Source organism: Melanerpes formicivorus, unplaced genomic scaffold (genome assembly GCF_026170545.1).
Source record: "Melanerpes formicivorus ecotype bairdi unplaced genomic scaffold, bMelFor1.0.p_v2 SCAF_92, whole genome shotgun sequence".
Lineage (NCBI taxonomy): Eukaryota > Metazoa > Chordata > Aves > Piciformes > Picidae > Melanerpes > Melanerpes formicivorus.
The window spans coordinates 1899657-1922418 of NW_027142444.1; the positions used below are offsets into that span (position 1 = coordinate 1899657).

The 22762-nt window shown below is 56.9% G+C and overlaps 2 protein-coding genes across 3 annotated transcripts in view; one reads left to right on the forward strand and one right to left on the reverse strand.

Annotated features, from left to right (window-relative positions):
* Positions 1-2178: 2178 nt before the first annotated feature.
* Positions 2179-7890, forward strand: PAQR3 (progestin and adipoQ receptor family member 3). Its single transcript, XM_068165714.1, has 7 exons — positions 2179-2445; positions 2571-2733; positions 3411-3566; positions 4453-4650; positions 5059-5149; positions 5422-5570; positions 5955-7890. The coding sequence occupies exons 1-6, from the start codon at positions 2261-2263 to the stop codon at positions 5562-5564; spliced, it is 936 nt and encodes a 311-aa protein (XP_068021815.1). The 5' UTR covers positions 2179-2260; the 3' UTR covers positions 5565-5570; positions 5955-7890.
* Positions 7891-8748: 858 nt separating this feature from the next.
* The window catches only part of BMP2K (BMP2 inducible kinase), a 45907-nt gene continuing 31893 nt past the window's right edge, over positions 8749-22762 (reverse strand). Inside the window, exons 15-16 of one of the 2 annotated variants that reach the window (XM_068165769.1) lie at positions 22545-22658; positions 8749-13773 (exon numbers count right to left, since the gene is read on the reverse strand). In XM_068165769.1, the coding sequence (XP_068021870.1) occupies positions 12359-13773; positions 22545-22658 (1529 nt within the window). In that variant the 3' untranslated portion in view covers positions 8749-12358. The remainder of the gene's footprint in view (positions 13774-22544; positions 22659-22762) is intronic. The other variant, XM_068165770.1, reaches the window with a different exon arrangement.

Sequence of the window (22762 nt, forward strand, 5' to 3'; positions counted from 1 at the left end):
CCCGGGTTAGTGTGGCACCGATACTCTTGCTCCTTTAAATGCAAGACTCCACTGTCTGCCTCATTCTCCACAGAGGGAAGCCAGTGGGACACCCATGAGGAAAGAACAACTGCTCCCAAGTTGATGTTTCCTTGCTTGCTTGGTGCCACCAGCCTGGTTCAGACATTTCAGCACACCAGGGTGACCAAGACAGGACAATTTCCTACTGGTAGCACAGCTGATAAAGGTCAGCTGGAAACCCAACTGCTGTTCTCCCACAGCACAGAAACATTGGCAGTCTGTGAGTTATTTCCCTTTTCAGTATGCTACCAGGCTTTGCAGGCTCCCAAGATTTTGTTTCCAGGGAACTGCCTTCTCAGTGCTCCCATGACCCTGCTAGTGTGAGACTCGCTGGGCCACCTCCCAGGTATTGGCCAACTCAGCCCTTGCCAGCACTGCACCACACTGCAAGGTGTTTCATTACACCACGGGCTTCCCAGTGCCCCCAAGGCGACTGCTGTCTGCAGAGGGAGAGCCTGTGCTCCATCCTAAATATAGTCAGCAGTGCCATCTGGGATTCTCTCCTCCTGTCAGAACTATGCCTATAGATCTGCTTTCAGAAGGTGTTTTCCCTGTGTGCCTTCCCAAATTACTCTTACTCATTAGTTGCAGGCTCAGATGGGGCGGGGAGAAAGACAGAAAGAGAAAACAATAACGAGCACAGACAGTCCATCAAAGGGAGTGACCCATTCAGCCATGCTTCAGGCACCTCCCAGGCAGGTGAGAACACAAGAAAGCTTCTCCCAGCTAACCTGCTGGGTTAGGCCTATGAACCCCTCTGGGTAATTCTCCCAAGCTCTGTGGAACATGTGAGAGAAAAACGTCCCCAGCACCCAGAGCAGCTGGGAGGGAGGCAGGAAGCACGAGGAGGTGTCAGCAGGTCTGCAGAGACAGGAATGCTGTCTTCATAGCACTGACACGAGGAAATCTCAGTGAGTGATTGATTAGAACCATTCAGGAGCTGCTCTTGACCAGAACCTCCTTGATTTGGGTAAGCCAGCAGCGCCCCGTGGAGCCGCGCGGGAGAGGCAGCGCCGCGGGGCTGCTGCCGTGGCCAGGCTCCAGCACCTGGGCTGCTCTCTCACTCCTCATTTCCCCAGGCCCTCCTGGCACAAAGACCCCTGCCGTGGGAAGTCCTCCCCCCTCGTCACAGCAGCCCTGGCGTGTGGTGTGAGGAGACAAAGGCCTCCCAGGAGTTCTGCACGGCACACGCTGCAGGGGGATTACCTCTCAGCACACTTGTTGCCAGCTCTGCAAACTGCAGCCAGAGCACAGAATCACACAGCTGGCAGGGCTGGGAGGGAGCTCAAGGCTCAGCCAGCCCCAACTCCTGCCATGGGCAGGGACACCTCACACCACAGCAGGTTGCTCACAGCCACATCCAGCCTGGCTGCAAACACCTCCAGGCAGGAGGCTTCCACCACCTCCCTGGGCAGCCTGGGCCAGGCTCTCACCACCCTCATGGGGAACAACTTCTTCCTCACATCTAATCTGAGCCTACCCCTTTCTATTTTGCTCCACCGCCCCAGCCCTGTCCCTCCCTGACAGCCTCCTGTCCCTCCCCAGCCCTCCTGCATGCCTGGGGACTGCCTTCTCCCTCTGAGAACAATTAAGGTAGGGGAAAAGCAAAACTAAAGCAATGGGCACAGAACCCACGGCCCTTCTCATGCAGGCAGAGAGCAGCCTGTGGGAGCGTCTTCCTCTCGAGCGGGATCTTGGCTCCGTGCAGGCGCTGGCACTTCACACAGCCCAGAGGCAAACAGCGCTGAGTGCTTTAGGTTGGGAGAGACCTCTGCGGTCACCGAGCTCAGCTGCCAGCCCAACGCTGAACCATGACCCTCGGCGCCGCGTCTCAGCACTTCCACACAGCTTGGGGCACTTACAGACAGCACGCAGCAGCCTTTCACGCCAGGCTGAAGCCTGGGTTCCCTCAGAGGCCTCCAGGAGCGGCCCCGTCCCACACAGCCGCGCCGCAGCCGGCAGCGGCAACATGGCGCCGGCCTCGCAGCCCGGCCGCAGCGCGAGGCAGCGAAGCGCGCCCCCGCGCGGCCGCAGCCGGCACGGCGCCGCGCGATGATGCTCAGCGCGTACGCCGCGGGCGTCGCCGTGCGCTGACGTCATCGCCCTGCGCCGCGCCCGGCGCCCTGACGGCAGGTCCCGGGAGGAGCGGGAGGGCGATGCGGCGGATCGCGGCCGGCGGCGGCGGGCCGATGCGGGCAGGATGCACCAGAAGCTGCTGCGGAGCGCGCATTACATCGAGCTGGGCAGTTACCAATACTGGCCGGTGCTGGTGCCCCGCGGCATCCGCCTCTACACCTACGAGCAGATCCCCGTCTTCCTGAAGGACAACCCCTACATCACCGACGGCTACCGGGCCTACCTGCCCTCCCGCCTGTGCCTCAAGAGGTGAGGGTACATCCTGCTCCCCGTCCCGGGGTCGAGCCCCGACCCACGCGTCCCGTCCCGCAAGGCTCCGGGCGCAGCGGGCCGAGCTCCGGCTCACGCCCCCTGCTCACCCTGTCTCCCCGCAGCCTCTTCATCCTCTCCAACGAGACTGTAAACATCTGGAGCCACCTGCTCGGCTTTGTCCTCTTCTTCACGCTGGGGATTTACGATCTGACGGCCGTGCTGCCGGCTGCCGGTGCCTCCCGGGAGGACTTTGTCATCTGCTCAGTCTGTCTCTTCTGCTTCCAGGTAGGGGCCGGGCTGGGGAGCTCGCTCCAGGGAGTGTCTGCAATCGCTTTGTAAAGGTGACATCCAAGATCAGTGCTTGATTTTGACCTGTTCTAACAGGCCAGAATAAACCAGAGAGAACTGAGCAGAGCTGGCCTAGGAGAGAGGCTGTGACAAACTGAACTGCCCAAGGTGGGCAACAGCAGCCTGGGCAGGATGAGCAATAGTGGGGCCAGCAGGACCAGGGCAGGCATTGTCTCCCTGTACTTGGCACTGCTGAGGCCACTCCTCAAACAGGGGGTTGAGTTTTGGGCCCCCTCACTCCACGAAGGACATTGAGGGGCTGGAGCAGGTCCAGAGAAGGGCAACAAAGCTGGGGAAGGGTCTGGAGAACAGGGCTGGTGAGGAGCAGCTGAGGGACATGAGATTGTTTAGTCTGGAGAAGAGGAGGCTAGGGGAAGACATCCTTACCCTCTACAAGTCCCTGCAAGGAAGTTGGAGCTTTCCAGGCTGTGTGGGCTGGCGTCCTCAGGGCTTGCAGAGTTTGCCGTTGCCTCTTGCATCTGCCAGAGCAGCTCAGCCGAGCTGCTGCTGCGCGCTGGCAGGGTGGGAGCTGCCCGCAGCAAGCTGCGAGGCTGCAGCCTGCGGCAGGGGCTGGGCACAGCCCAGGGTGAACGTCCCCTGTCTGCACTGTGCAGGTCTGCATGCTCTGCTCCGTGGGCTATCACCTGTTCTGCTGCCACCGCTCCGAGAAGACCAGCCGGCGGTGGATGGCCTTGGACTACGCAGGGATCTCCATCGGGATCCTGGGCTGCTACGTCTCCGGCGTCTTCTACGCCTTCTACTGCAACAACGTGAGTCTGGAGCACTCCCTGAGCTCTCCTTGGCCTAGTTCCATGCTGTGGGAAGGCAGGCCACTGCAGGGTGTCCAAACATTGCACCTAAATCCAAGGGACACTTCTCTGAGGGTGAGGGAGCACTGGAGCAGGCTGCCCAGAGGTGGTGGAGTCTCCATCTCTGGAGACATTCCAAACCTGGATGGGATCTCCAGGTGACCCTGCCTTGGCAGCAGGGGTTGGACTCAGATCTCCAGAGGTCCTGTCCAACTCCTACCATTCTGTGATCCTGTGAGATAGAACATCAGTTGGCAGAGGAGATGGGAACTGAGCCAAGGTCCTTCTGACAGCAGCAGAGCTTGGCTTGCTGATGTGACAGGAAATGGAGGGGTTCCTTTCCAGCTCTCAGTCCCACAAGCCTCAAGCAAGTATTTGCATCTATATGAAGGCAGGGTAAGCTTTACAGGTCCTGCCTTGTCACAAGGCTGACTGGGGAGACACATCCCATTTCCCAAGCAATGCAAACAGCATTTCCTACTAGGTAGCCAACCCGAGGCAGGGAGAAGCTTGTTTTCTGCTCACCTGACAGGGGCCAAGTAAAGTGAGTTCTCTTCAGAGGTCCAGATTCCAGCCTGGCTGCAGTGGGTGCAGCTGTAAGGCAGCTGACCCAGCCTGCTGTGGCAGAGGCGTGTGGAAGGTGTCTGGTGAAGGCACTGCTTGGTGTGCAGGATGTTGTGCCAGCTGTGCTGAGCAGCTGGTGCTGGGGTGACACGGGGGAGCCTGGTCACTGCAGCCCCATCGCTGTGCTCGCAGCAGTGCCAGGACCTGGGCTCTCCTCACATCTGCTGCCCAGAGCCTGCCCTGCGCCGAGAGCGCCCTCAGCCTGGCTCTGTTCTCTCTGCAGTACTGGCGCCAGGTGTACCTGATCACCGTGCTGGCCATGATCCTGGCAGTGTTCTTTGCCCAGATCCATCCCAGTTACCTCACGCAGCAGTGGCACAGGCTGCGCTCCCTCATCTTCTGCTCCGTGTCTGGCTACGGCATCATCCCCACCCTCCACTGGGTCTGGCTCAACGGCGGCGTCGGCGCAGCCATCGTGCAGGTACAGGCAAGGCAGAGGGCCAGGAGAGGCCCTGCTGCTGCACTCTGCCATCCTGTGCCTTGGCTTGCAGTGGCTGCAGGCCCTGCCAGCAGCTGAGGTGCTGTGCTCAAGTCTCACTCCTTGCCCCTCTGTGTGAGAGCAGGGTGATGGGGACAGGTGATGCTCCCTGCCTGCTGCAGGCTGTGCAGGGACACCGAGCGCCTCGGGCACTGGCAGGGGCATTAACCAAGCTCATTCCTTTCCCCTGTTTCCCAAGCTTTGGCATTTGCTTCCCTGGTGGATTTTGGCTGTAGATAATCAGGCAGTGAAGGAAGGCTCACTTTTGTTGTGCCTTTTTCCATCTTCAGGGACTTTTGAACCCCCTTTTTGCCTTCTAACAGAACAGGAGAGCTTCCTTCTCTTTTGCAGGAGTTTGCTCCCCGGGTCGCTGTCATGTACTTCGTCGCTGCTGTAGCTTTTCTCTTCTATATTTCCAAAGTTCCAGAAAGATACTTCCCAGGTAGGAAATTCTTCTCTGGGTGGTTTCCCCCCCTCTCCCTCTACAGTGTCAAGGTCTTTGCTGTGAGTCCTGAACCTCGTGTTGACTGTCTCAGACTAAAATGCTGTGTGTGGCTGCATCAGAAGGCAGCAGACAACTTCTGATCAAGGCTGTTACAACTTTCACAGCCTCCCAGCAAGTGCAGTGAATAGCTGAACTCTGGAGGAGGCAGGCTGCTAGTTGTCCTGCAGCAGTTACTGAACTTAACCCCTTGCCCTCTTTCTTACCCCCAGGACAGCTGAACTACCTTGGCTCGAGTCACCAAGTCTGGCACGTCCTGGCAGTGGTGATGCTGTACTGGTGGCATCAGTCCATGGTGTACATCATGCAGTACAGACACAGCAAGCCCTGCCCCGAGTACAGCTCGGGCCTGTGAGCCAAGGTACTGTGCCCACATCCTCCTGGGATAGGATGGTCCAGCAAGGAGAGGGTTAAACAGCCCTGGCTTTAGCTTGCCCCAGCTTTCACTCACCCTCCTTGATCCAGCTTCCCAAAAGCAAAGGCTGGCCTGGCTGGTGCCAGCTGCCTGGAAATAAAGCAGCAGTGCCCTGGAGCAGAGGTTTGGAGCAGGTCTGTCAGATCCCTGCCACTTCTGTTACACAACTTCAGCAGGCTCAAGCTGTTATTAGTGTTTGTTCCCCAGCAGCCTTTTCCTCAGGCTGTTGTCAGGTTTTAGCCCTGGGCTGGATTTTTGTGGCCATCAGGTTAGAGTGATCCTTTCATGTGCCTAGGAAGGGACTGAACTTGTTTCCCTTCTGCATTTCAGAGGCACTGCGATGAAGTTCCTGCCTTTGAGGGCCTGGACCTTACCTGGTGAGCTGAGCTATGAAGTGCTGAGGCAGTTCCTTTGCTGACTTCTGGGCTGCTAGTGGGAAAAATGCTGCTGCAAAACCCAAGAGGATTGCCTGGGCCCTGCCAGCCATTTCCTGTTGTGCAGTCAAGGCCAAAGCAGGCCTTCCTGGGCTGGGATGCTGGAAAGGTGAGCTCTCCAGCTCAGCAGGCAGATCCCAGCATGGGCAACATGAACAGAAGGGCCCTGGCTGGGCTAACAGGGCTGTGCCCTGCTCTGCAGGCCTTGCCAAGGGCACAGTGAAAACTCCTGGCAGCATGTGGGGACCACCACAGACCCTGTGGGGCTGGGCTGGGCTCTCATCACAGCCCTGCAGTGATCAGAGTCTGGCTGATGTGCTCCAGAGTGTGAAACTGCATCCCATGGACTCCTGTACTCTGCTGGACAAGATCTTGTTCTGGAAGCTAAGGTCACACATCAGCCACAGCTGCACCTGCAGCTCAGATCTCACCCTTGCCTCACCCACCCTGGGCAGTGCCAGTACTTCAGGAAGTGTCTCTGGATCCCCTTGGTAGCAAGGGGTGAGTTCTGCAGTGCTTGGGGAGCAGCCCTGGGCCTGGGTGCTGCACTTTCGCTGCCATCTTGCACTCAGCTAAGAACTTTCCACAGTTGTGTTTGTTTAACACACCCCAAGGGGTGACCCTGCTGACCTTTGGCCTTCTAACCCATGATGTTCCACGCTGCCCTCATTGTTCCTTACTGCAATTGGCCTCTCACGGTAGGGAGGCTGCCTTGGGTTTGGAATCCATCATGAAACCTCCCTCAAACTGCTCAGCAGGAGCCATGCCACTGCAGGTCCTTCACTGGCTGTAGCTCAGCACGATGCCCCTCAGTGGGTGCCAGCTGTTCCAGCAGGATTGGAATGAGGTGCTGGAGTTAGAAGCAGAGTTTGTAAGCAGCTTCTGCAGAGCAGCTGCACTTGTGCCACAGCTCAGCCCAGGAGCCGCTGCTGCTGCCCACCTGACCCACTGCCAGGCAGTGGTAGCAGCTTGGAGGCTCCCCTGCTTGCCTCAAGATGCTGTCAGGACTTAATCCCAGGTGTCCAGGTTGTGAGCAGGGCTGTGGAAGGAGGTGAGGGCACAGGCAGGGCTTGTGTTAGACTGTTCCTGCTTCTGCCACAGGCAGAAGTGTTCAGCTCTGGGCTTACAAACTGTCCTAGCTCAGCTCCATGTGACTCCTGGGCTGCAGCTTCTCAGGAGACAGGCTGGCTTTCTGCAGTGCCCTCCTCAGGGGGGGCAGGTCAGCAGGTCCCCTCCAAAGCTGCCCCTTCTCCAGGCCAAACAAGCCCAACTCCCTCAGCCTTTCTGCTGGGGGGTGCCAAGGACATGGAATACTGATGAGAACTTGCTGTCAGGCCCCTGAGCACTCCCTGGGATGGAGAGGGCAGGATCCTGCTGCAGAGCAATGCCAACCCCTTGCTAAGCTCAGTGGCTGGGGTGGTTGTTATATTTTTCACTCCAGAATGAAGTAGTGGCCAGAAGTGACTTTGCCTTGGAGACTGAGCCCCCAGCCTCTGAGCCTTGCAGTATAAACAGTGAGTTTTTAATACTCTCAGACGTGCCAGCCAAGCTCCAGGTGCACTAACTGCTGCTGCTGGAGCCTGCCAAAACCTCTGCCCAGTGCCAGGTGAACAACAATAGCCAAGGGTGTGTCTGTGTGTCAGAAGCTGACTGACCTTAGAGTCTGCTGCTGTGTTTTGTATGTAAAGCCTACACTACTCTGACAGTTCTCCCTGGATAAGGAAACTGACTGCAGAGCTCTGCCTTCTTCTGACCCTGACCACACTCAGCGGGCTGCATGCTGGGCTGGGCTGTACATACTGAGCCTGTAAATAAACTCCACTTCACTGGGAGGACTGACCTCATTCTTGCATCTTGCCTGCTGAAAGGAGAGGTGAATGGTTCAGCTCTGTGAAAGGCCACAAGGATCCTCAGAGGGCTGGAGCACCTCTCCTACAGAGACAGGCTGAGGGAGTTGGGGCTGTGCAGGCTGGAGAGGAGAAGGCTCCCAGGAGACCTCATTGAAAGCTGGGGAGGGACTTTGGAGGGTGTCAGGGAGGGATAGGACTGGGGGGGATGGAGCAAAACTAGAAGTGGGTTGATTCAGACTGGATGTCAGAAGTTGTTCCCCATGAGGGTGGTGAGAGCCTGGCACAGGTTGCCCAGGGAGGTGGTGGCAGCCTCCTGCCTGGAGGTGTTTGCAGCCAGGCTGGATGTGGCTGTGAGCAACCTGCTGTGGTGTGAGGTGTCCCTGCCCATGGCAGGGGGTTGGAGCTGGCTGAGCCTTGAGGTCCCTTCCAACCCTGACCATTGGGTGATTCTATGACTCTAGGGCTGTCACCTCCCTTGGGTTTAGCTACTGAGGGAGATTCTGCAGGACAGTTCTGCTCATGGTGCTTACTGTTCTGTCTGTGGGCTTGGAGGAGCATCTCCAGGAGCATCTCCAGGCACATGTCCTGATCAGCTCAGCTGCCCTTCTGCAGGAAGGCTTTAGAGTGACACAACCTAAGGGATTACAAATGGTACATCATCAACAGGTTGGCAAGCAGGACAAATAAAACTGGGTAGGGGGAAATGAGAACAACACAAAAGGTATCTGAAGGTGCTTGGGGGAGTCTGAAGCAGCCCAGAGCCACAAGAAGCCATCAGCAGTGTTGCTTCTCAAGAGTAAGTGAAAGCCTGGGTGTGAAGAGTTAAGGAGAGCTGCAGGGTCACTGTCACCACGTGTTTATTTACCAACTGCCATACATCAGTCACAAAAAGTTAAAATTCTCTGTTTAGTGGTACACAAAAGCTTTAGAAATGTGAAGTCTAACAAGAAGTGGAAGTGGAGTTGAGGAAAGTGCACTTGGAAGCTGAATGCCAGCAACTTCAAATCCTTTTGATGCTCTTCAGTACTAAGGGATGCCTCAGCCACAGATCTCTCCATACAGCCTCCTTGGTTCTCCTTTTGATGGAGGTAAGGCAGCAGCCCCCCTCTGCCCTGGCTTGAGGCTGTCCCTGCTCACTGCCCCAGCTCAGCACACCGAGCGTGGCTGCTGCCTTGCCAAGCCCCAGGCAGCCCCAGCAGCCAGGGGACCCTTTGGGTACACCTCCCACCTACAAAGACACACCAGGCAGCATCAAAGGCTCCAGACAAGCTGATTCTCACAGTAGCAAGGAGCTCAGCTGGGTTTCACAGTACTTGGGTTTACTGACTGGGACACTCAGTGATTAGAAGCTGTTTCCTCCCCAGCTGCTCCTTGCAGGCCCACCTGAGGCAGGCTGGCCAAAGCAGCTGTGCTCCCTGGGGCTGTCTGGGAGCCTGCAGGGACCCCCCCATCCCATTCTACTTCTACCACCACAACCAGGGAGGGCTTCCTAGCACCTCCTGACAGCCAGTTCCAGAAGGCCTGTGGTGCAGTCAGTCCCCATGCTGCAGGAGAAGCTGAGCAAATCCATGGATATTTGGGTTGGATGGAAGTGTCAGCTCCTTACCTTGCTGCTTCTGTCCTCACAGATGCTGTGGTGAATGTCCAGTGCAGCAAGGTCCTTCCTGCATTCCAGGCAGGGTGAGGACACACAGAGGAGCACAGACACCCCAGGTGAAGGCAAGAAGACATCACCTTCCCCACAGACCCCTGTGGCAGCTCTGCTGATCTGAGCTGAAGTGAAGCCCAGACTTGGGCTGAGCTGTGTACAAGCAATGTACACCATGCAGAGTCAGCTCAGAGAGCCAAACTGATCTCTCTTAAGTCAGGATGAAGGATCAAATCCTTTCAACTCTAGAAATCCAAAAGCTACATTTATGCACAAGCCTGGCTGAGAGCTACACTACAACGAGCCAGGCTCATTAAGGCCATCAGAAAGCTGCAGCTCACATGCAGCCAGGGGCATTGCACCACTTCTAGAGCAGCTTCAGAGTCTGCTTTCTGCTCACCTCCCCTGCCTGTGCACAGCCTCCCCTCAGCTCCCCTGGCTGCAGTGTCACCCCTCAGAGACCTGCCAGAAACCAGCCAGCCACCCCCCAGGGCAAACCACCTGCAGGGCTCCTTGGCCAGGAGCCTTGGGGCACACAGGTGAGACCCAGCACCTGCCCCTGTCCCTCAGCACCAGGGCCACACCAAGCCTGCAGTGCCTTTGCCCCATGTGCCCAGCAGCTGTGGAGCCAAGCCCCAGGCCCATGCATGGTGCTGCCCCTGTCCTCTGGCACCAGCCAGCCCCACAGGTGCTTTCCCCCCTGGAGAAGCTGTGGCCATGTGGCTGCACCGAGGCCTGGCCACAGTGCAGAGCCTGGGGCAGTGCCTGCTGCTTTCTTCTGCCCTACTGCTCACACCATCCCAGTCCAGCAGCTCTTTAGGCAGACCACAGGAAGGCAGAGGCAAAAAAAGCCAGAAGAGTTAACCTGAGTATCAGAAAATGCTACAGAACCTGGCCTGTGCCTCTTGCAGCCCCTGGCACAGCCCCAGCGAGAACAACGGAAGCTCAGCCCAGGGAATGCTGTGCAAAGAGAGCCACAACTTTCCTGCTCATCACCTCCTAGGAGCTGCATTTCTAAGCCTGGGAAAGGCAGGCTGAGCCCAGCACAGCTGCCAGTGGAGTCACCTGCAGCCTGTGAGAAAAGGAGTGAGGAAAAGGAAGGTGATGAAGGTGTCACATGTGTGAGCTACTTGCGGGTGCCAGGACGAGGGGAAGCAGATCCAGAGGAGGCTTTCATCAGCCCTGCTCTCAGAGGAGTCAAGAGACTCCCTCTGTTTCCCACAGTCACTCTCACAGGACCACTGGACACCCAGCAGCAGGCTTGGGGACACACAACCACAGACACTTACAGCTGCCATGTTTCAGCACCCAGTTACCTACTTGCCAGCTGGCAGCCCAGCAGGGTCTGAAGTTAAAGCAGAGGAGCCACTCCCACCCCCTCCTCAGGTCTGCCACAGACAGCAGGCAGCACATTGGGGCACCTCAGTCCTGCCTTGCTCTGCAGACACAGCTTGTGAGGCAGCAGAGGAGCTGGCCTACACACAGCAAGTCCTGCCACGTGGGCAGGGAGCCCTGCCCCAGCAGGTCTGTGCCCAGCAGCCTCCCCTCGCCCGCGGGCACCGCAGGCTGCGGGGCTGTGGCTGCAGGCACCACGCAGGGCAGAGCCCTGCTGTAAGGCTTGGCGGTGTGGGACACAGGCTGTGGTGCAGGAGCTGCTGCTGTGCTGCTCCCACACACACACAGCCAGGCTGCAGAAGTTCCTTGACAGCTCAGTGCAGGGAGCAAACCTTTCTTAGGGAGTACACTTCCGAACAAGAAGAGGTTGAGCAGCACCGAAGAGAGCAGCAGCTTACAGCCACCTCGTAACCTTGTGGTGAGACACAAGAGCTTTGAGAGAAGACACGTGTTCTTGGCAACAGAAACCCCAAAGAAAAGCTACCTGCAGACACAGATCCCAGCTTGTGACCAAATGAATCTGATGGTGGCACCTCACAGCCCACAGGACAATCTGAAACACCGCCTGTGTGCCCAAGCACCCCTGGGTACAGCAGCCTCTCTTCCCAGCACACCGAGTGCTGCCAGCACTGCCTGCCTCCCCGCTCCCCTACAGCCAGGTTTTTTGTCCCCCAGACCATTATCATCTCAGGACCTTTAGTCTGGACGCTGAACTTCCAGTTTGCTGTTTTACATTAATGGCACTTACTATAAAAATCCAAGTAAAACTGAACAATTAGGCACACAAAAAGGATCTGCCCTTTGTCTCTGCAGCTGCATAGATGGCTGCCAGGGCCCAAGCCAGAGGTGTGCTCTGGAACTCTGGGCCACAGCCCCTTGAGGACTTGGCTTCTTGATTTTTGTGATTAATAAAGGTAGTTTTCACCTAGGAAGCAAAGACTTGACTACCTCCAGCAGACCAGTCTGGCTATTAGTATGTCCTGGCTCTTGGGTCTGCTGCAACTGAGACACAAGAACCAGCCTGGTCCCGCTGCCTTCGGCCCAGCTGTACTCATGGGAAACCTCTTTCCTGTGACCTCCACCTCAGCTTGTCACAGAGGGCTGGAAAGGCAAGGCCAAAGTGCAGAATGACAGCATGGGCCAGGGCCAACAACTCAGGTCTCATTTCTCCTGGTATTCTGGGAGCCATCTATCAGAGCAAGCTGATCCCCCAGGCTGGTTTGTCCTGCTCTTCTCCCCCCAAAACCCCAATTTGCTACCTTCCTGAACCTCCTCCTGCAGGCTGGCCTGGCCCTGCGGGACTTGAGCAAGCTGTACAGCCTGGCAATTCAAGCAGATCCATTACCCCGCTCCTTAACTCCTCTCTGAAGCAACCAGGAGGGGCAGAGGGGTAGCCAGCCGGAGGAGTTACTGCTTGGCAGGGAAGGGAGCTGCTCCGAAAGGGTCCAGCTCCAGCGCCTGCTGCTGCTGGCTCTGTGCGCGCTGCACCACCAGTTCTGTGAAGGGCACCGCGCCAAAGTCGTCTGTTCTCAGCCCCTCAGCACCATGGAGGGCTCCGTGCAAGGAGCTCTGCCTGCCCCTCCCGGCCACCACGACCGCGCCGTGGTCCCCGCGGCCCTCGCCGAAGCCTTGGTGCTGGGGATGCCGCAGCAGGTCGGGCGGGTGGAAGGGTTTGGCTCCGAAGGGATCCAGCAGCCCCTCGTCGGCCTGCAGGGCGCCGGCTCGGTCCTTGCTGTCGGGCAGCGCCAGGCTGATGTTCTCCTTGGAGTCCGAGATGGTCAGGAACTCGTTGCTGCTCTGCGAGTCCCTGCGCCCGGCCTTCTTGTGCCTGCGGGCTCGCTCCGGCGTGCGGTAGCTCGGCTTCGGCCCCTTCTTGCCGCCGCCCGGGGTGCCGTGGTGCCGCTTCCCGTTGCTCTTGGGCGCCTCCTGCTTCAGGCGCCGCTGGCGGCAGGAGAGCTTCTGCAGGCTGCGCTGCTGCTTCACCTTCTGCTGGGGGTTCCCCGTGATCTCTTCAAAAGGAACCAGCCCGAACAGGTCCTCCTTGCTGCCCCCGCTCTTGGGGAGCAGGGAGGGCTGGAACGGGGTGCAGCCGAAAATGTCCACGCAGTGCGGAGAGCTGGGGGAGAGCAGGGGCACGGCTCCTGCCAGCTGGCCCTCATGCTGAGACACCTTCTTGCTGAAGGGGGCCTTGGTGAACACATCAAAGTCATCCTGCTCTTGGGTCAGGCCAGGAAAAGTCACCTGGGAAGAGACATCTTTGTTCATCTTCTCCCCTGCCTGAGGCTGCAGCGTGAAAAAGGGCACGGCCCCAAACACATCAAACTCCTGGCCAGGGTTCCCCTTGATTAGGGTACTTGGCACCTCGGATGTAGGCACTGGACTGGGCTCTGGGACTTGACCATCTCTGAACCTACTGCTCAGAGGCCCTTCTCCAGATTTCTGCTTGGTACGATCAGAGTCAGAGTCAGAACTCTGCTTCTCCTCTTCCTCTTCCTCCACCTCTTCCTCCGAGTCCATGAGAAGAGGTCGGTGGCCTAAATTCTCCGGTTCTGTGTCGTTGTCATCATTGAAGTCTCCATTTTCTCCTTGTAAGACTTCTTCATCCTCCTGTTCTTCTTCTTCCTCACTGCTCTTGGGAGAAGGAGGATCAGATTCAAAGTCACTCTCTGACTCGTCACCTCCTTTGGCCACTTGTCCCTCTGCAGCCTTCCTGCCTGGCCGGGGGTCTCTGAAAGCATGGCTCAGCTTCCCAGCCTTGCTGGGGGTCTCCAGGTGGTTCCCTTGGCTGCTGGCTGAGTTATCCACTTGTTTCCCAGGGGAACCTGCAGGTACCAAGAGAAATGCAAAGCTTGAAACACTCTTACAGTCAGCAAGGACTCCACACACACCACGGCCTCGCAGCCCAGCAGCTGAGGCAAACATTCTGTGCTCACTGAGGGGAAGGAGCTCAGGGAGGACCTAAGGTTTCAAACAGCACTCACACAACCGACTGACGGACTGCTCAGCTCTGCTGCCCAAGCACACGAGGTCTGCAAATGTGGCACTGGTCACTTCTGGGGCACGAAGAAAGGACCAATGGACATCTCCAGGGCCAGCTATCCAAACACACTCATCATGCAGCCCCCCCTCTCCAGGGGCACAGGAGCCTGTGTCAGAGCCCTGCTGCTGCACAGAGATGCTGTCAGCAGCCTGTTAGAAGAGCGTAAGGAGGAGGAAAAGCAAAGCACTTGTCTCAGCCTTTGTTCTGGAGATGTCCTCTCCTGCAGGACACAGCCCTGCCAGCAGTCACACTGTGGTACCAACCAGCAATTAACAGGTAATGCTAATAACCATCATTCACCTCTCTGCAGGCACAGCAACTACCCGGGGCTTGTGTGCAGCACCAGGTGAGGCTAGGGCACCATGGCTCCAGGCTGGACACCAGCAGGGGACCAGCCTTCAGCTGGGCTCCAGTTATGGCACTGCTAAACGACTGCTGAAAGGTCACCAACTTGACATGCTCAGGGCTGCCACTGCCAGGGCTGCCTGCAGGGCGGGCACCGCCGGGGCTGGCTGCAGGGCGGGCACCGCCGGGGCCGGGGCTGCCTGCAGGGCGGGCACCGCCGGGGCTGGCTGCAGGGCGGGCACCGCCCTGAACAAAGTCTTCAGCTTGTGACCCTCTTGCTCTGGCAATGTACAACAGGACTCCTCGGGCAGTTTCCTCTTTCACAAGGAAGCAGCAGGCACCTGCCAGGCCAGGTCAGACTGCTGCCATCCACGCTCAGTTCAGACCAGCACATTGACTGTGAGCAGCCGCACAGTTTGTGCTTTTTGGAAGGAATTAGTGGCTGATGCCTGCAGCCAGCCCTTGCCCTGCTCTCTGCAATTACACTTCAAATCCCACCAACTCTGCAGCCCTGGATTTTCTGTATGGATTTAAACCCAAGATGACCAGAATGACTGAAAACATCAGGTGATTAAGGCTTTGTGCTGCTCCTGCTTCGCTGCTGGTGTCAGATTGCTTCTTATCTCCTGTCATTTTCAGTACTACATATTTGCTTCACCCACCAGATTAGAATCAGGATTTGGTTGCTTGCTTTAGATTTCCCCAAGGTACAGCCTCCACGCTGCACTCCACAACCCCCTGCCTCCCAAATCCTGCAGCTCCCAGCATTTACTGACCCGCTAATGCTAGCACAGCTGCGACCACATTTCAAAGCAGAAGGACAAGCAAACATTCCCAGGCCAGATGTTAACCACCACTTCCACAGCAGCACCCCAGAGCCTTTGTGCCTGTGGGGATCTGTGGGAGCTTACACCCCCGAGGCCCAGCTCTACCTTTGTACATAAACAACTTATGAAGCCCCAGTTCTAAAGACAAGAACTGAACCCCAGCACACCTGACTTCCTCAAAGCTTTCAGGACTGCTTTGTTAATTGCTGCCATGGCCACGCTCACCAGAAAACAACCTGCAAAGGACACCACCAAGACCAAACCCCCAGCCTCCAGCAGCAGCTGCTGGCTTGCTGAAGGAGTGATTTGAGCCACATGACATTCAGCTCCCAGGAGCAGACCTCTGGACACAACACCACTGGACAGGGCTTGCCCACACAGCCTCCCAGACCATGCCCAGTGTACCAGCACTGGCACTGCAGCCCCTCTCAACAGAGCCAGCTTGAACTGATTCTTGCTGCCAACATGCAGTGAGTGGCTCTGGGCATCAGTCACCCACAAACATGTTCTGAAGGAACCTCTGTAAGCATCAAGAGCATCTGCACTGTTTCCCAGGCCAGGCCTGGCACTGAGCACAGCACCCACCTCCCTCTCCAAAGGATAGCAAGAATGAAGCAGCACACTGGGAGAAAAGCTCAGGCCTGTCCCTGCACACACAGAAAATGGCCTCAACCTCTCCATTCTGAGGCAGCTCCAACACCCAGCAAGCAGATTTGTTTTTCCAGCTGTAACATCATCACAGCACCAGGCAATTAACTGCCAATTAGCTCCTCAGCTTCAAACTCCTCATCTCACTCAGCGATTGCTGAGCTCTGTCTCTCCAGCCCTGCCACACTCCTCCTCACCCACCAGCTCCTTGCCGCAGTCACCACCGTGACTTCCTCACCTCAGACAACCCACGCTGAGGCTTTGTGCAGAGCCAAACCCTGGGGAAGGCAGCGACTGCTGCAGGGACAGAAGCTTCCCAGGGCCAGTGCCAGCTCAGTTGTTCCCCTTCCAGAGCCAGCAGGAGCCCACGTGCAGCCTACCCAGCACAGCACACGGCGCACGTCAATGACACTGCGAGTGGCAGCTGCTCCTGCCACAGGCTTGAGGAAAACACTTCCTCCTCTGAGCTCTGTCAGCAGTGCTGACCTCACTGCTCCCACATTTGTCCTTGTCAGGAAAGAGCAAGAACCTTGCTTTACTCTGCAGCCTGTCGAGGTGGTGTAAACATGGAGCCACCTGCTCCAAGCAGGCAGCGGTTTAAGGTACCAGGCCGGAAGAATGCAGAGCCTAAGACAGGCAACCTTCAGAGAGGAAACCATCTCTGCAGGCAGCTTCTCACCTGCAGTGTCTCTGGTTTAGTCCCAACGAGGAGAAAACTGCAGCAGGCTGGGGTCAAAACTAAACCAAAGCCAGAGAGCTGCCCTCCTGAGAGGTAGCAGCCCGAGACTCACGGCAGGAGCATGGTGGTTGGTTTGCCTCGCCCTAGGACTCTCCCCCTTCACTCCTGAAGGAGTCAGCCAGCTCCAGGAAAACCAAAGAGCACTACAAATAGAAACCTAATGCTCCAAAAGGGAAAATTCCCTGGTTAATGACAATTTAATGCTCTGGCCAAGGAGCCTTCCCAAATGAAGCGCTCTGTCACGTCGATTTCATGCAGTACCCTCAGCCCAGCCTGCTCAGCTCCACAGTTACAAAACACCCTGCAGACTGCCGAGCAACATCTGTTTGTAATGTGCTGTGCAGATTGCTACACTTCTAATCAGGTTTGCATCTTGTAGGAGACAATTGTCCCTGGCTCAGGCACAGGCCAGGTGGAACATCTTTAATCGGCTAAGGAGATCCCAATCTGCAAGGAAATTCGCTGCTCTGCTGTTCTTTTCCGAGACAGCCGCTGCTAAGAGGATGAATCCCCTCCAACAACTGCAGTAATTACAGGCCTGCTGCTGGCTCCTCGCTGCAGGGCACTGTGGGGGTGGCAGGGAGGCTTTAAGCCTCCCCTGAATTGGGAACATACTGCCCCCATCACTGCAGAGCCACTGGCCACATGGCAGGCCCCGGGATTACCCTCAGGCCGCATCTGCACCGCGGCCCTGTGCGGCCAGGGCAGCAGCTGCTGGGCGCTGCAGTGAGGATCTGCACTGCTCACCACCTTTGCTTCCAACACCACCACCAGTGGCAGAGCAAAACCACTGCTGCCTGCCATCCACTGCTTAGATGACCTTTCCAAGAACTAGTCTGGAGGACAAAGTGTGTTACAAAAAGGTGAAAGGGGACTGTGGTTGCCATAAGATCCCCAAACCATCATGGAAGCATCTTGGGAGAGCAAAACCAGCACAGCCCACAGCAACAGCACAGCCCACACCGTGTGTCATTGGTTCTTGTGACGTGTGAGGAAGCTCAAGTTGCTGTGGCAGTGTCACCTAGAAAAGCTGAAGTCCAAAGATGATCTTGATACAGGGCAAGATCCTGAACCTGCACCAAACAATCCCCTACAGGATGCCAAAGAGACACAGTGGAGTAACACAAGCAGAGCTTTTATCAAGTGCAAAGACTGACATCAGCTTCATTTAGCTGTTGAGTTCCCTGACCCTGTAGGACTGTGCAAGGGTCATAGCAAGTTCTGGGTCTGAGCATCTTTTAAGCAGTTCAAGGACCCCAGCTGATGGCACGAGCTGCTGTGGAGGCAGCCAGCTCAAGGCTTGCTCTTTCTTCTCTTCTCCTGTTTGCAGTTTCTTGCTGAACTGTAGTGAGCAGTTGTGTTTCACTCAAAGCTCCAGACTGCACAGTAGTCCAAGGGCTCCAAAGCTGTGGTGCAGGAACCTGCAGTGATTTGAAAGCCTGTTGGAAGCAGCACACCAGAAGGAAGAGCTCTCACCCTCACCCTTCATGCCGCTTTCTCCCGCTGTGCCACGCCGCATGCCAACAGCCAGCTGCTGCAGCAGAGTCCTCCCAGGGCCATGCTGTGCTCAGGGCCCCAGCTGACTTCCAAGGCACTGCTGTGTGGCACACAGCTGGCTGCTCTTCTGCCAGCTCCACACAGCTGTGATGAGAGAGTTCCACACCACACAGACAGACACCTAGAATGGTCAGTTAAGGACAGAGCACTACCAGGTCCTCAAGGGCAGAAGTCAAAAGGCAGCCCCCACAGAGCACAAGTGCAGTGCCCTGCACTGTGAGCAGAGAGAGCAACTTGATGGAGCAGCACCACGTCTGCAGGTGCAGAAGGGAAGCTTTACAAATGCTCAGTGGATGACCTGAGCTTTACCCCAGGATGCCAAGCCAGAAGGATGCTCTCTGGGGCTCTCCACATGAGCAAGCTGCCTAGCAGACAGCCTCAGGTCAGTACCTGTGAAGAAATTCCAGGCCAGGTTTCCCAACACCTCCACTTCTCAGAGTCCACCCACACCATTTTGAGAGTCACCTCAAGTCTTTTATTACTTCTCTGAATTCCAGTAGTAAGCTGAGGCAAGCAAAACCCAGGGGCTGCTTTCCACCTGGTAGGTGCCTGTCCTAAACAGCCCATTAGTGGCTGTGCTTTCTTCTTGCACAAGAAGGGTGCAGTGCCAGTTTGGTTTCCATCAGACTGAGCACTGGGATTCTCTCAAGCCCCTTTTTTTCCTCTCTCAAGTTCTAAGCCATTACATTGCACAAACAGTTGTGATGAGCAGTTTACACACAGTACTTGTGAGAACACCTTGAACAGGAGGTACCCAAGTGGAGCACTGAGTGCTTCTCACCCTTCCCCTGCTAGCTAGCAGCAGAGGAACCCAGGATGGTGTCAGCTCCTGTCACACCACTGCTTGTCCTCTGCACAGTGTGCCAAGTGAAGTGACACAGGAGCTGTTGCTGGCTCTCCACTCCCACCTGAGAGGAATAAGCAGAGAAGCTCTGATGGGTAACAGCTTGTGTCTGTCCAGCTCTTGGCACTCCCTGCAGCAGCAGCCTGAAATGTGTTGCAGCTCCCTGTGGGCAATCCCAGGGGCTCCCAGCACCCCGTGGGCCTTTCCATGAAAGCTTTCAGATTTCAGCTTCTGCATCTCCCTTGCATCACCTTCCTGGACACATGATGTGCCTGATGACGTTTGCTTTGCTGGGCTACCAGCCCTTTGTGTTCTTAAGCCCAAAGATGGTCCATGATCTTCAGCTTCTTGCTGCTACCTCACAGCAGATGACAGAAATTAGTCAAGCATTCAGTCAAGAGCTGCTTTCAGCAGAACACCCTTAAACCTCTGACAAAGCAAACACTTCAGGTATGGTCCAGGTGCAATGAAGCAACGTTTACAAACCTGAGACCCGTGTGACACAGGAGCAGAGGGCAGAACAAACCAGAGTCCCAGCCTGGAGGCTGTTCATGCAGCAGAACATCTTCCACAGCAACTGGTACTGGGTACAAGTGGGGCTCTGTGATTGATTTATTTGGGAACACCAAATCTCATCTCCTCACACTTCCAGAGGACAAAGCTCAGCAGTCAAAGCGGAGTGAGCAGGGATAACACTGCACTGGCACTGGAGACAGTATGGAAGCGAAACCTCTGCTCCCGGTGAGATGAAGAGGTCTCTCAGCCAGATGCTGGAGCTAAGCCCCTGCTCAGTTACTTTCCCTTCGCTGCCCTGAGCAAGGTGTGCAAGTGGTTGAATGTTTCACAACCAAAGGAACAAACCAGAAAACAGCAATGCTAAGTACCAGAGGGAATCAAAATGTTAGGGACCTTTGTCAGGTTTGCCCTAGAGAGCCCTCAGCTGGAAATAAAACCTTTGTGGTGGCCACCACTCTGCTTGCTTTGGTTGCCTTCCAAGAACAGTTCCTTAGGGAAACCAAACCAGCTTTTAAAGGACATCACCCTCAGATGTAAAGATTTACCAGATCAGATCTGTTTGCTGAGTGTAGGCCACTGTCAGAGTCACAAATGCTTCCCTTCAAAGCAAGCCAGGATGCTCCCATGTGTGCAGTGGGGAGGCAGGAGAGGCTGTTGCAGACTGTACCCTGTTAGCCCAGTGCCAGGTGCCAGCTCACAAACCATCTCAGCAGTGCTGAGGCAGGCTGGGGTTTGAGCCATGACTGAGCACTGGGGTTTGTTTCTGAGGGGAAGGCAGCTCCCTGTGTTTCTCAGGATGTCAAGAAACAGAGTGTGGATTGCACGCAGCAAAATGCAAATGCCACAAGGAGAGCACTCATTACACTCTAAGCTGTAACTGCCTGACACCAGCCATGAGCAAACACATCTTTAGCATCCAAGGTGATGAAAGAAATAATGCCAGGACACACAGGTGTGAGCACTCCAGAGAGGACTAAGCACCTGATGGCCACCAGCTCAGGTGAGTGTCACTGCTACTGCTCATTTCACATCTAAACCAAAGCCACCCCTTCAGTAAAGGCTTTAGGGCAAATCCTTCCCAACTGCCACCTGTGGAGCAAACATCTCCTCATGCAAGACCTCCTCTCACATTGTATTGAGCTGCTGAATCCTGACAGGGTGACAGGAAGGAAACCAAGAGGTGGAAGAGGAGACACTGGGCACGTGGGAACAGAGCGGGCAGAGCGAGCGCAGGGCTGGAGCAGGGGCAGCCAGGATGCAGAGCTGTTTCTACAGGATGCCTCCCAGCACACCAGGGTTATCCTGGGCACCTCTCCAGCACAGCACAAGAGCTCTCCTGAGCAGCCCTGGTAGGGGATCTTCAGGAACACAGGATGAAAGCAGAAGGAAACACAGATGCTTGCTTAGGTTGGGCCCAAGTGCTTTATTTTAAGGCACATCACCTGAGGTTTCCAGCTTCTGCCAAGAACAGGACTTTTGGGTCACATTAAGGCACTTTTACCACACTCTCACCAAAGCTTAGTGGCTGCAGAGGTAATCAAACCTTTTTACCATGTAACTGTCATGTAGGCTTCAGTGTGCCACAGCTCCCACAAGCTGGTTAAAGTGCTGACCAAGCAAGTGTTAAAACTGGCCATGGGGTTGCAGGGTGCTGCAGTCTGACATTCCCAGCCAGTGCTCATCCACAAGACTGTCTTCACTTCACCCAGGGTAAAACAAGCCAAAGCTGGAGTGAAGCACAGGAATGACTGCCCCTCCCCCTCCAGTGCACAGGTCCCACACAGTGTGTGTTTGGCTTGGCTCCATTTGCACCAAAGCTATGCAGTAAATGCAGCAGCAGCTTCCAGCCTGAGCTTGGCTGGAGAACTGAACGAGAGAAACAGCAGGGGCTGGAGGCAGACTACAGGGAAGCAGCAAAAGGTGGCCTCAGCAAAAGCACTTCTGGGCCTGCCCAAGTGACTCAGAGCCTGCTCTGCAGGGGCACCAGGGCCTGGCCGTGCCGCCCAGGCAGCCTGCTCTGCAGGGGCACCAGGGCCTGGCCGTGCCGCCCAGGCAGCCTGCTCTGCAGGGGCACCAGGGCCTGGCCGTGCTGCCCAGGCAGCCTGCTCTGCAGGGGCACCAGGGCCTGGCCGTGCTGCCCAGGCAGCCTGCTCTCTGCAGGGGCACCAGGGCCTGGCCGTGCTGCCCAGGCAGCCTGCTCTGCAGGGGCACCAGGGCCTGGCCGTGCTGCCCAGGCAGCCTGCTCTGCAGGGGCACCAGGGCCTGGCCGTGCTGCCCAGGCAGCCTGCTCTGCAGGGGCACCAGGGCCTGGCTGTGCTGCCCAGGCAGCCTGCTCTGCAGGGGCACCAGGGCCTGGCCGTGCTGCCCAGGCAGCCTGATCTCTGCAGGGACACCAGGGCCTGGCTGTGCTGCCCAGGCAGCCTGCTCTGCAGGGGCACCAGGGCCTGGCTGTGCTGCCCAGGCAGCCTGCTCTGCAGGGGCACCAGGGCCTGGCCGTGCTGCCCAGGCAGCCTGCTCTGCAGGGGCACCAGGGCCTGGCCGTGCTGCCCAGGCAGCCTGATCTCTGCAGGGACACCAGGGCCTGGCTGTGCTGCCCAGGCAGCCTGCTCTGCAGGGGCACCAGGGCCTGGCTGTGCTGCCCAGGCAGCCTGCTCTGCAGGGGCACCAGGGCCTGGCCGTGCTGCCCAGGCAGCCTGCTCTGCAGGGGCACCAGGGCCTGGCCGTGCTGCCCAGGCAGCCTGCTCTGCAGGGGCACCAGGGCCTGGCCGTGCTGCCCAGGCAGCCTGCTCTGCAGGGGCACCAGGGCCTGGCTGTGCTGCCCAGGCAGCCTGCTCTGCAGGGGCACCAGGGCCTGGCCGTGCTGCCCAGGCAGCCTGCTCTGCAGGGGCACCCAAGTGGGCTTCAACTGCAGGTAATCAACACCTCAACATCTCTTCAACCCAGCCACTGTCAGGAGGCAGCCAACACCTTGCTCATTCCTTGGTCACCCAGCTGGCTGCACATGCTTCAGGCAGGCACACACAGGAGGCACCCAAAAGGTTTATCTATGAGGTAGGGATGTCACAGGGGTAACTTGCCTGGGTGAGAAATGAAAGGAACAGAACCAAAGGGATCTTCAGGAGGATTTTTCTGTGGAGCTGAATGGGGCTCCACAATCTTATCTGAGGATGCTCTCCTGTCCACCAGCCTGTCTGCAAGAAAAATAACAATGAAACAGAACAAAACAAAGCAAAACAAACTAAAAGCTGCAGGTCTTGGGCCTATGCAAAGGGATCTCCTGAGCAGGGGGAGGGAG

What these genes read in the sequence shown, in the direction of transcription:
- PAQR3 (XM_068165714.1), top strand. Translation starts at nt 2,261, where the DNA reads ATGCACCAGAAGCTGCTGCGGAGCGCGCATTACATCGAGCTGGGCAGT. An exon ending in ACGCCTTCTACTGCAACAAC is followed by an intron (nt 3,567 to 4,452) that starts GTGAGTCTGGAG and finishes TTCTCTCTGCAG; the next exon opens with TACTGGCGCCAGGTGTACCT. An exon ending in TCGGCGCAGCCATCGTGCAG is followed by an intron (nt 4,651 to 5,058) that starts GTACAGGCAAGG and finishes TCTCTTTTGCAG; the next exon opens with GAGTTTGCTCCCCGGGTCGC.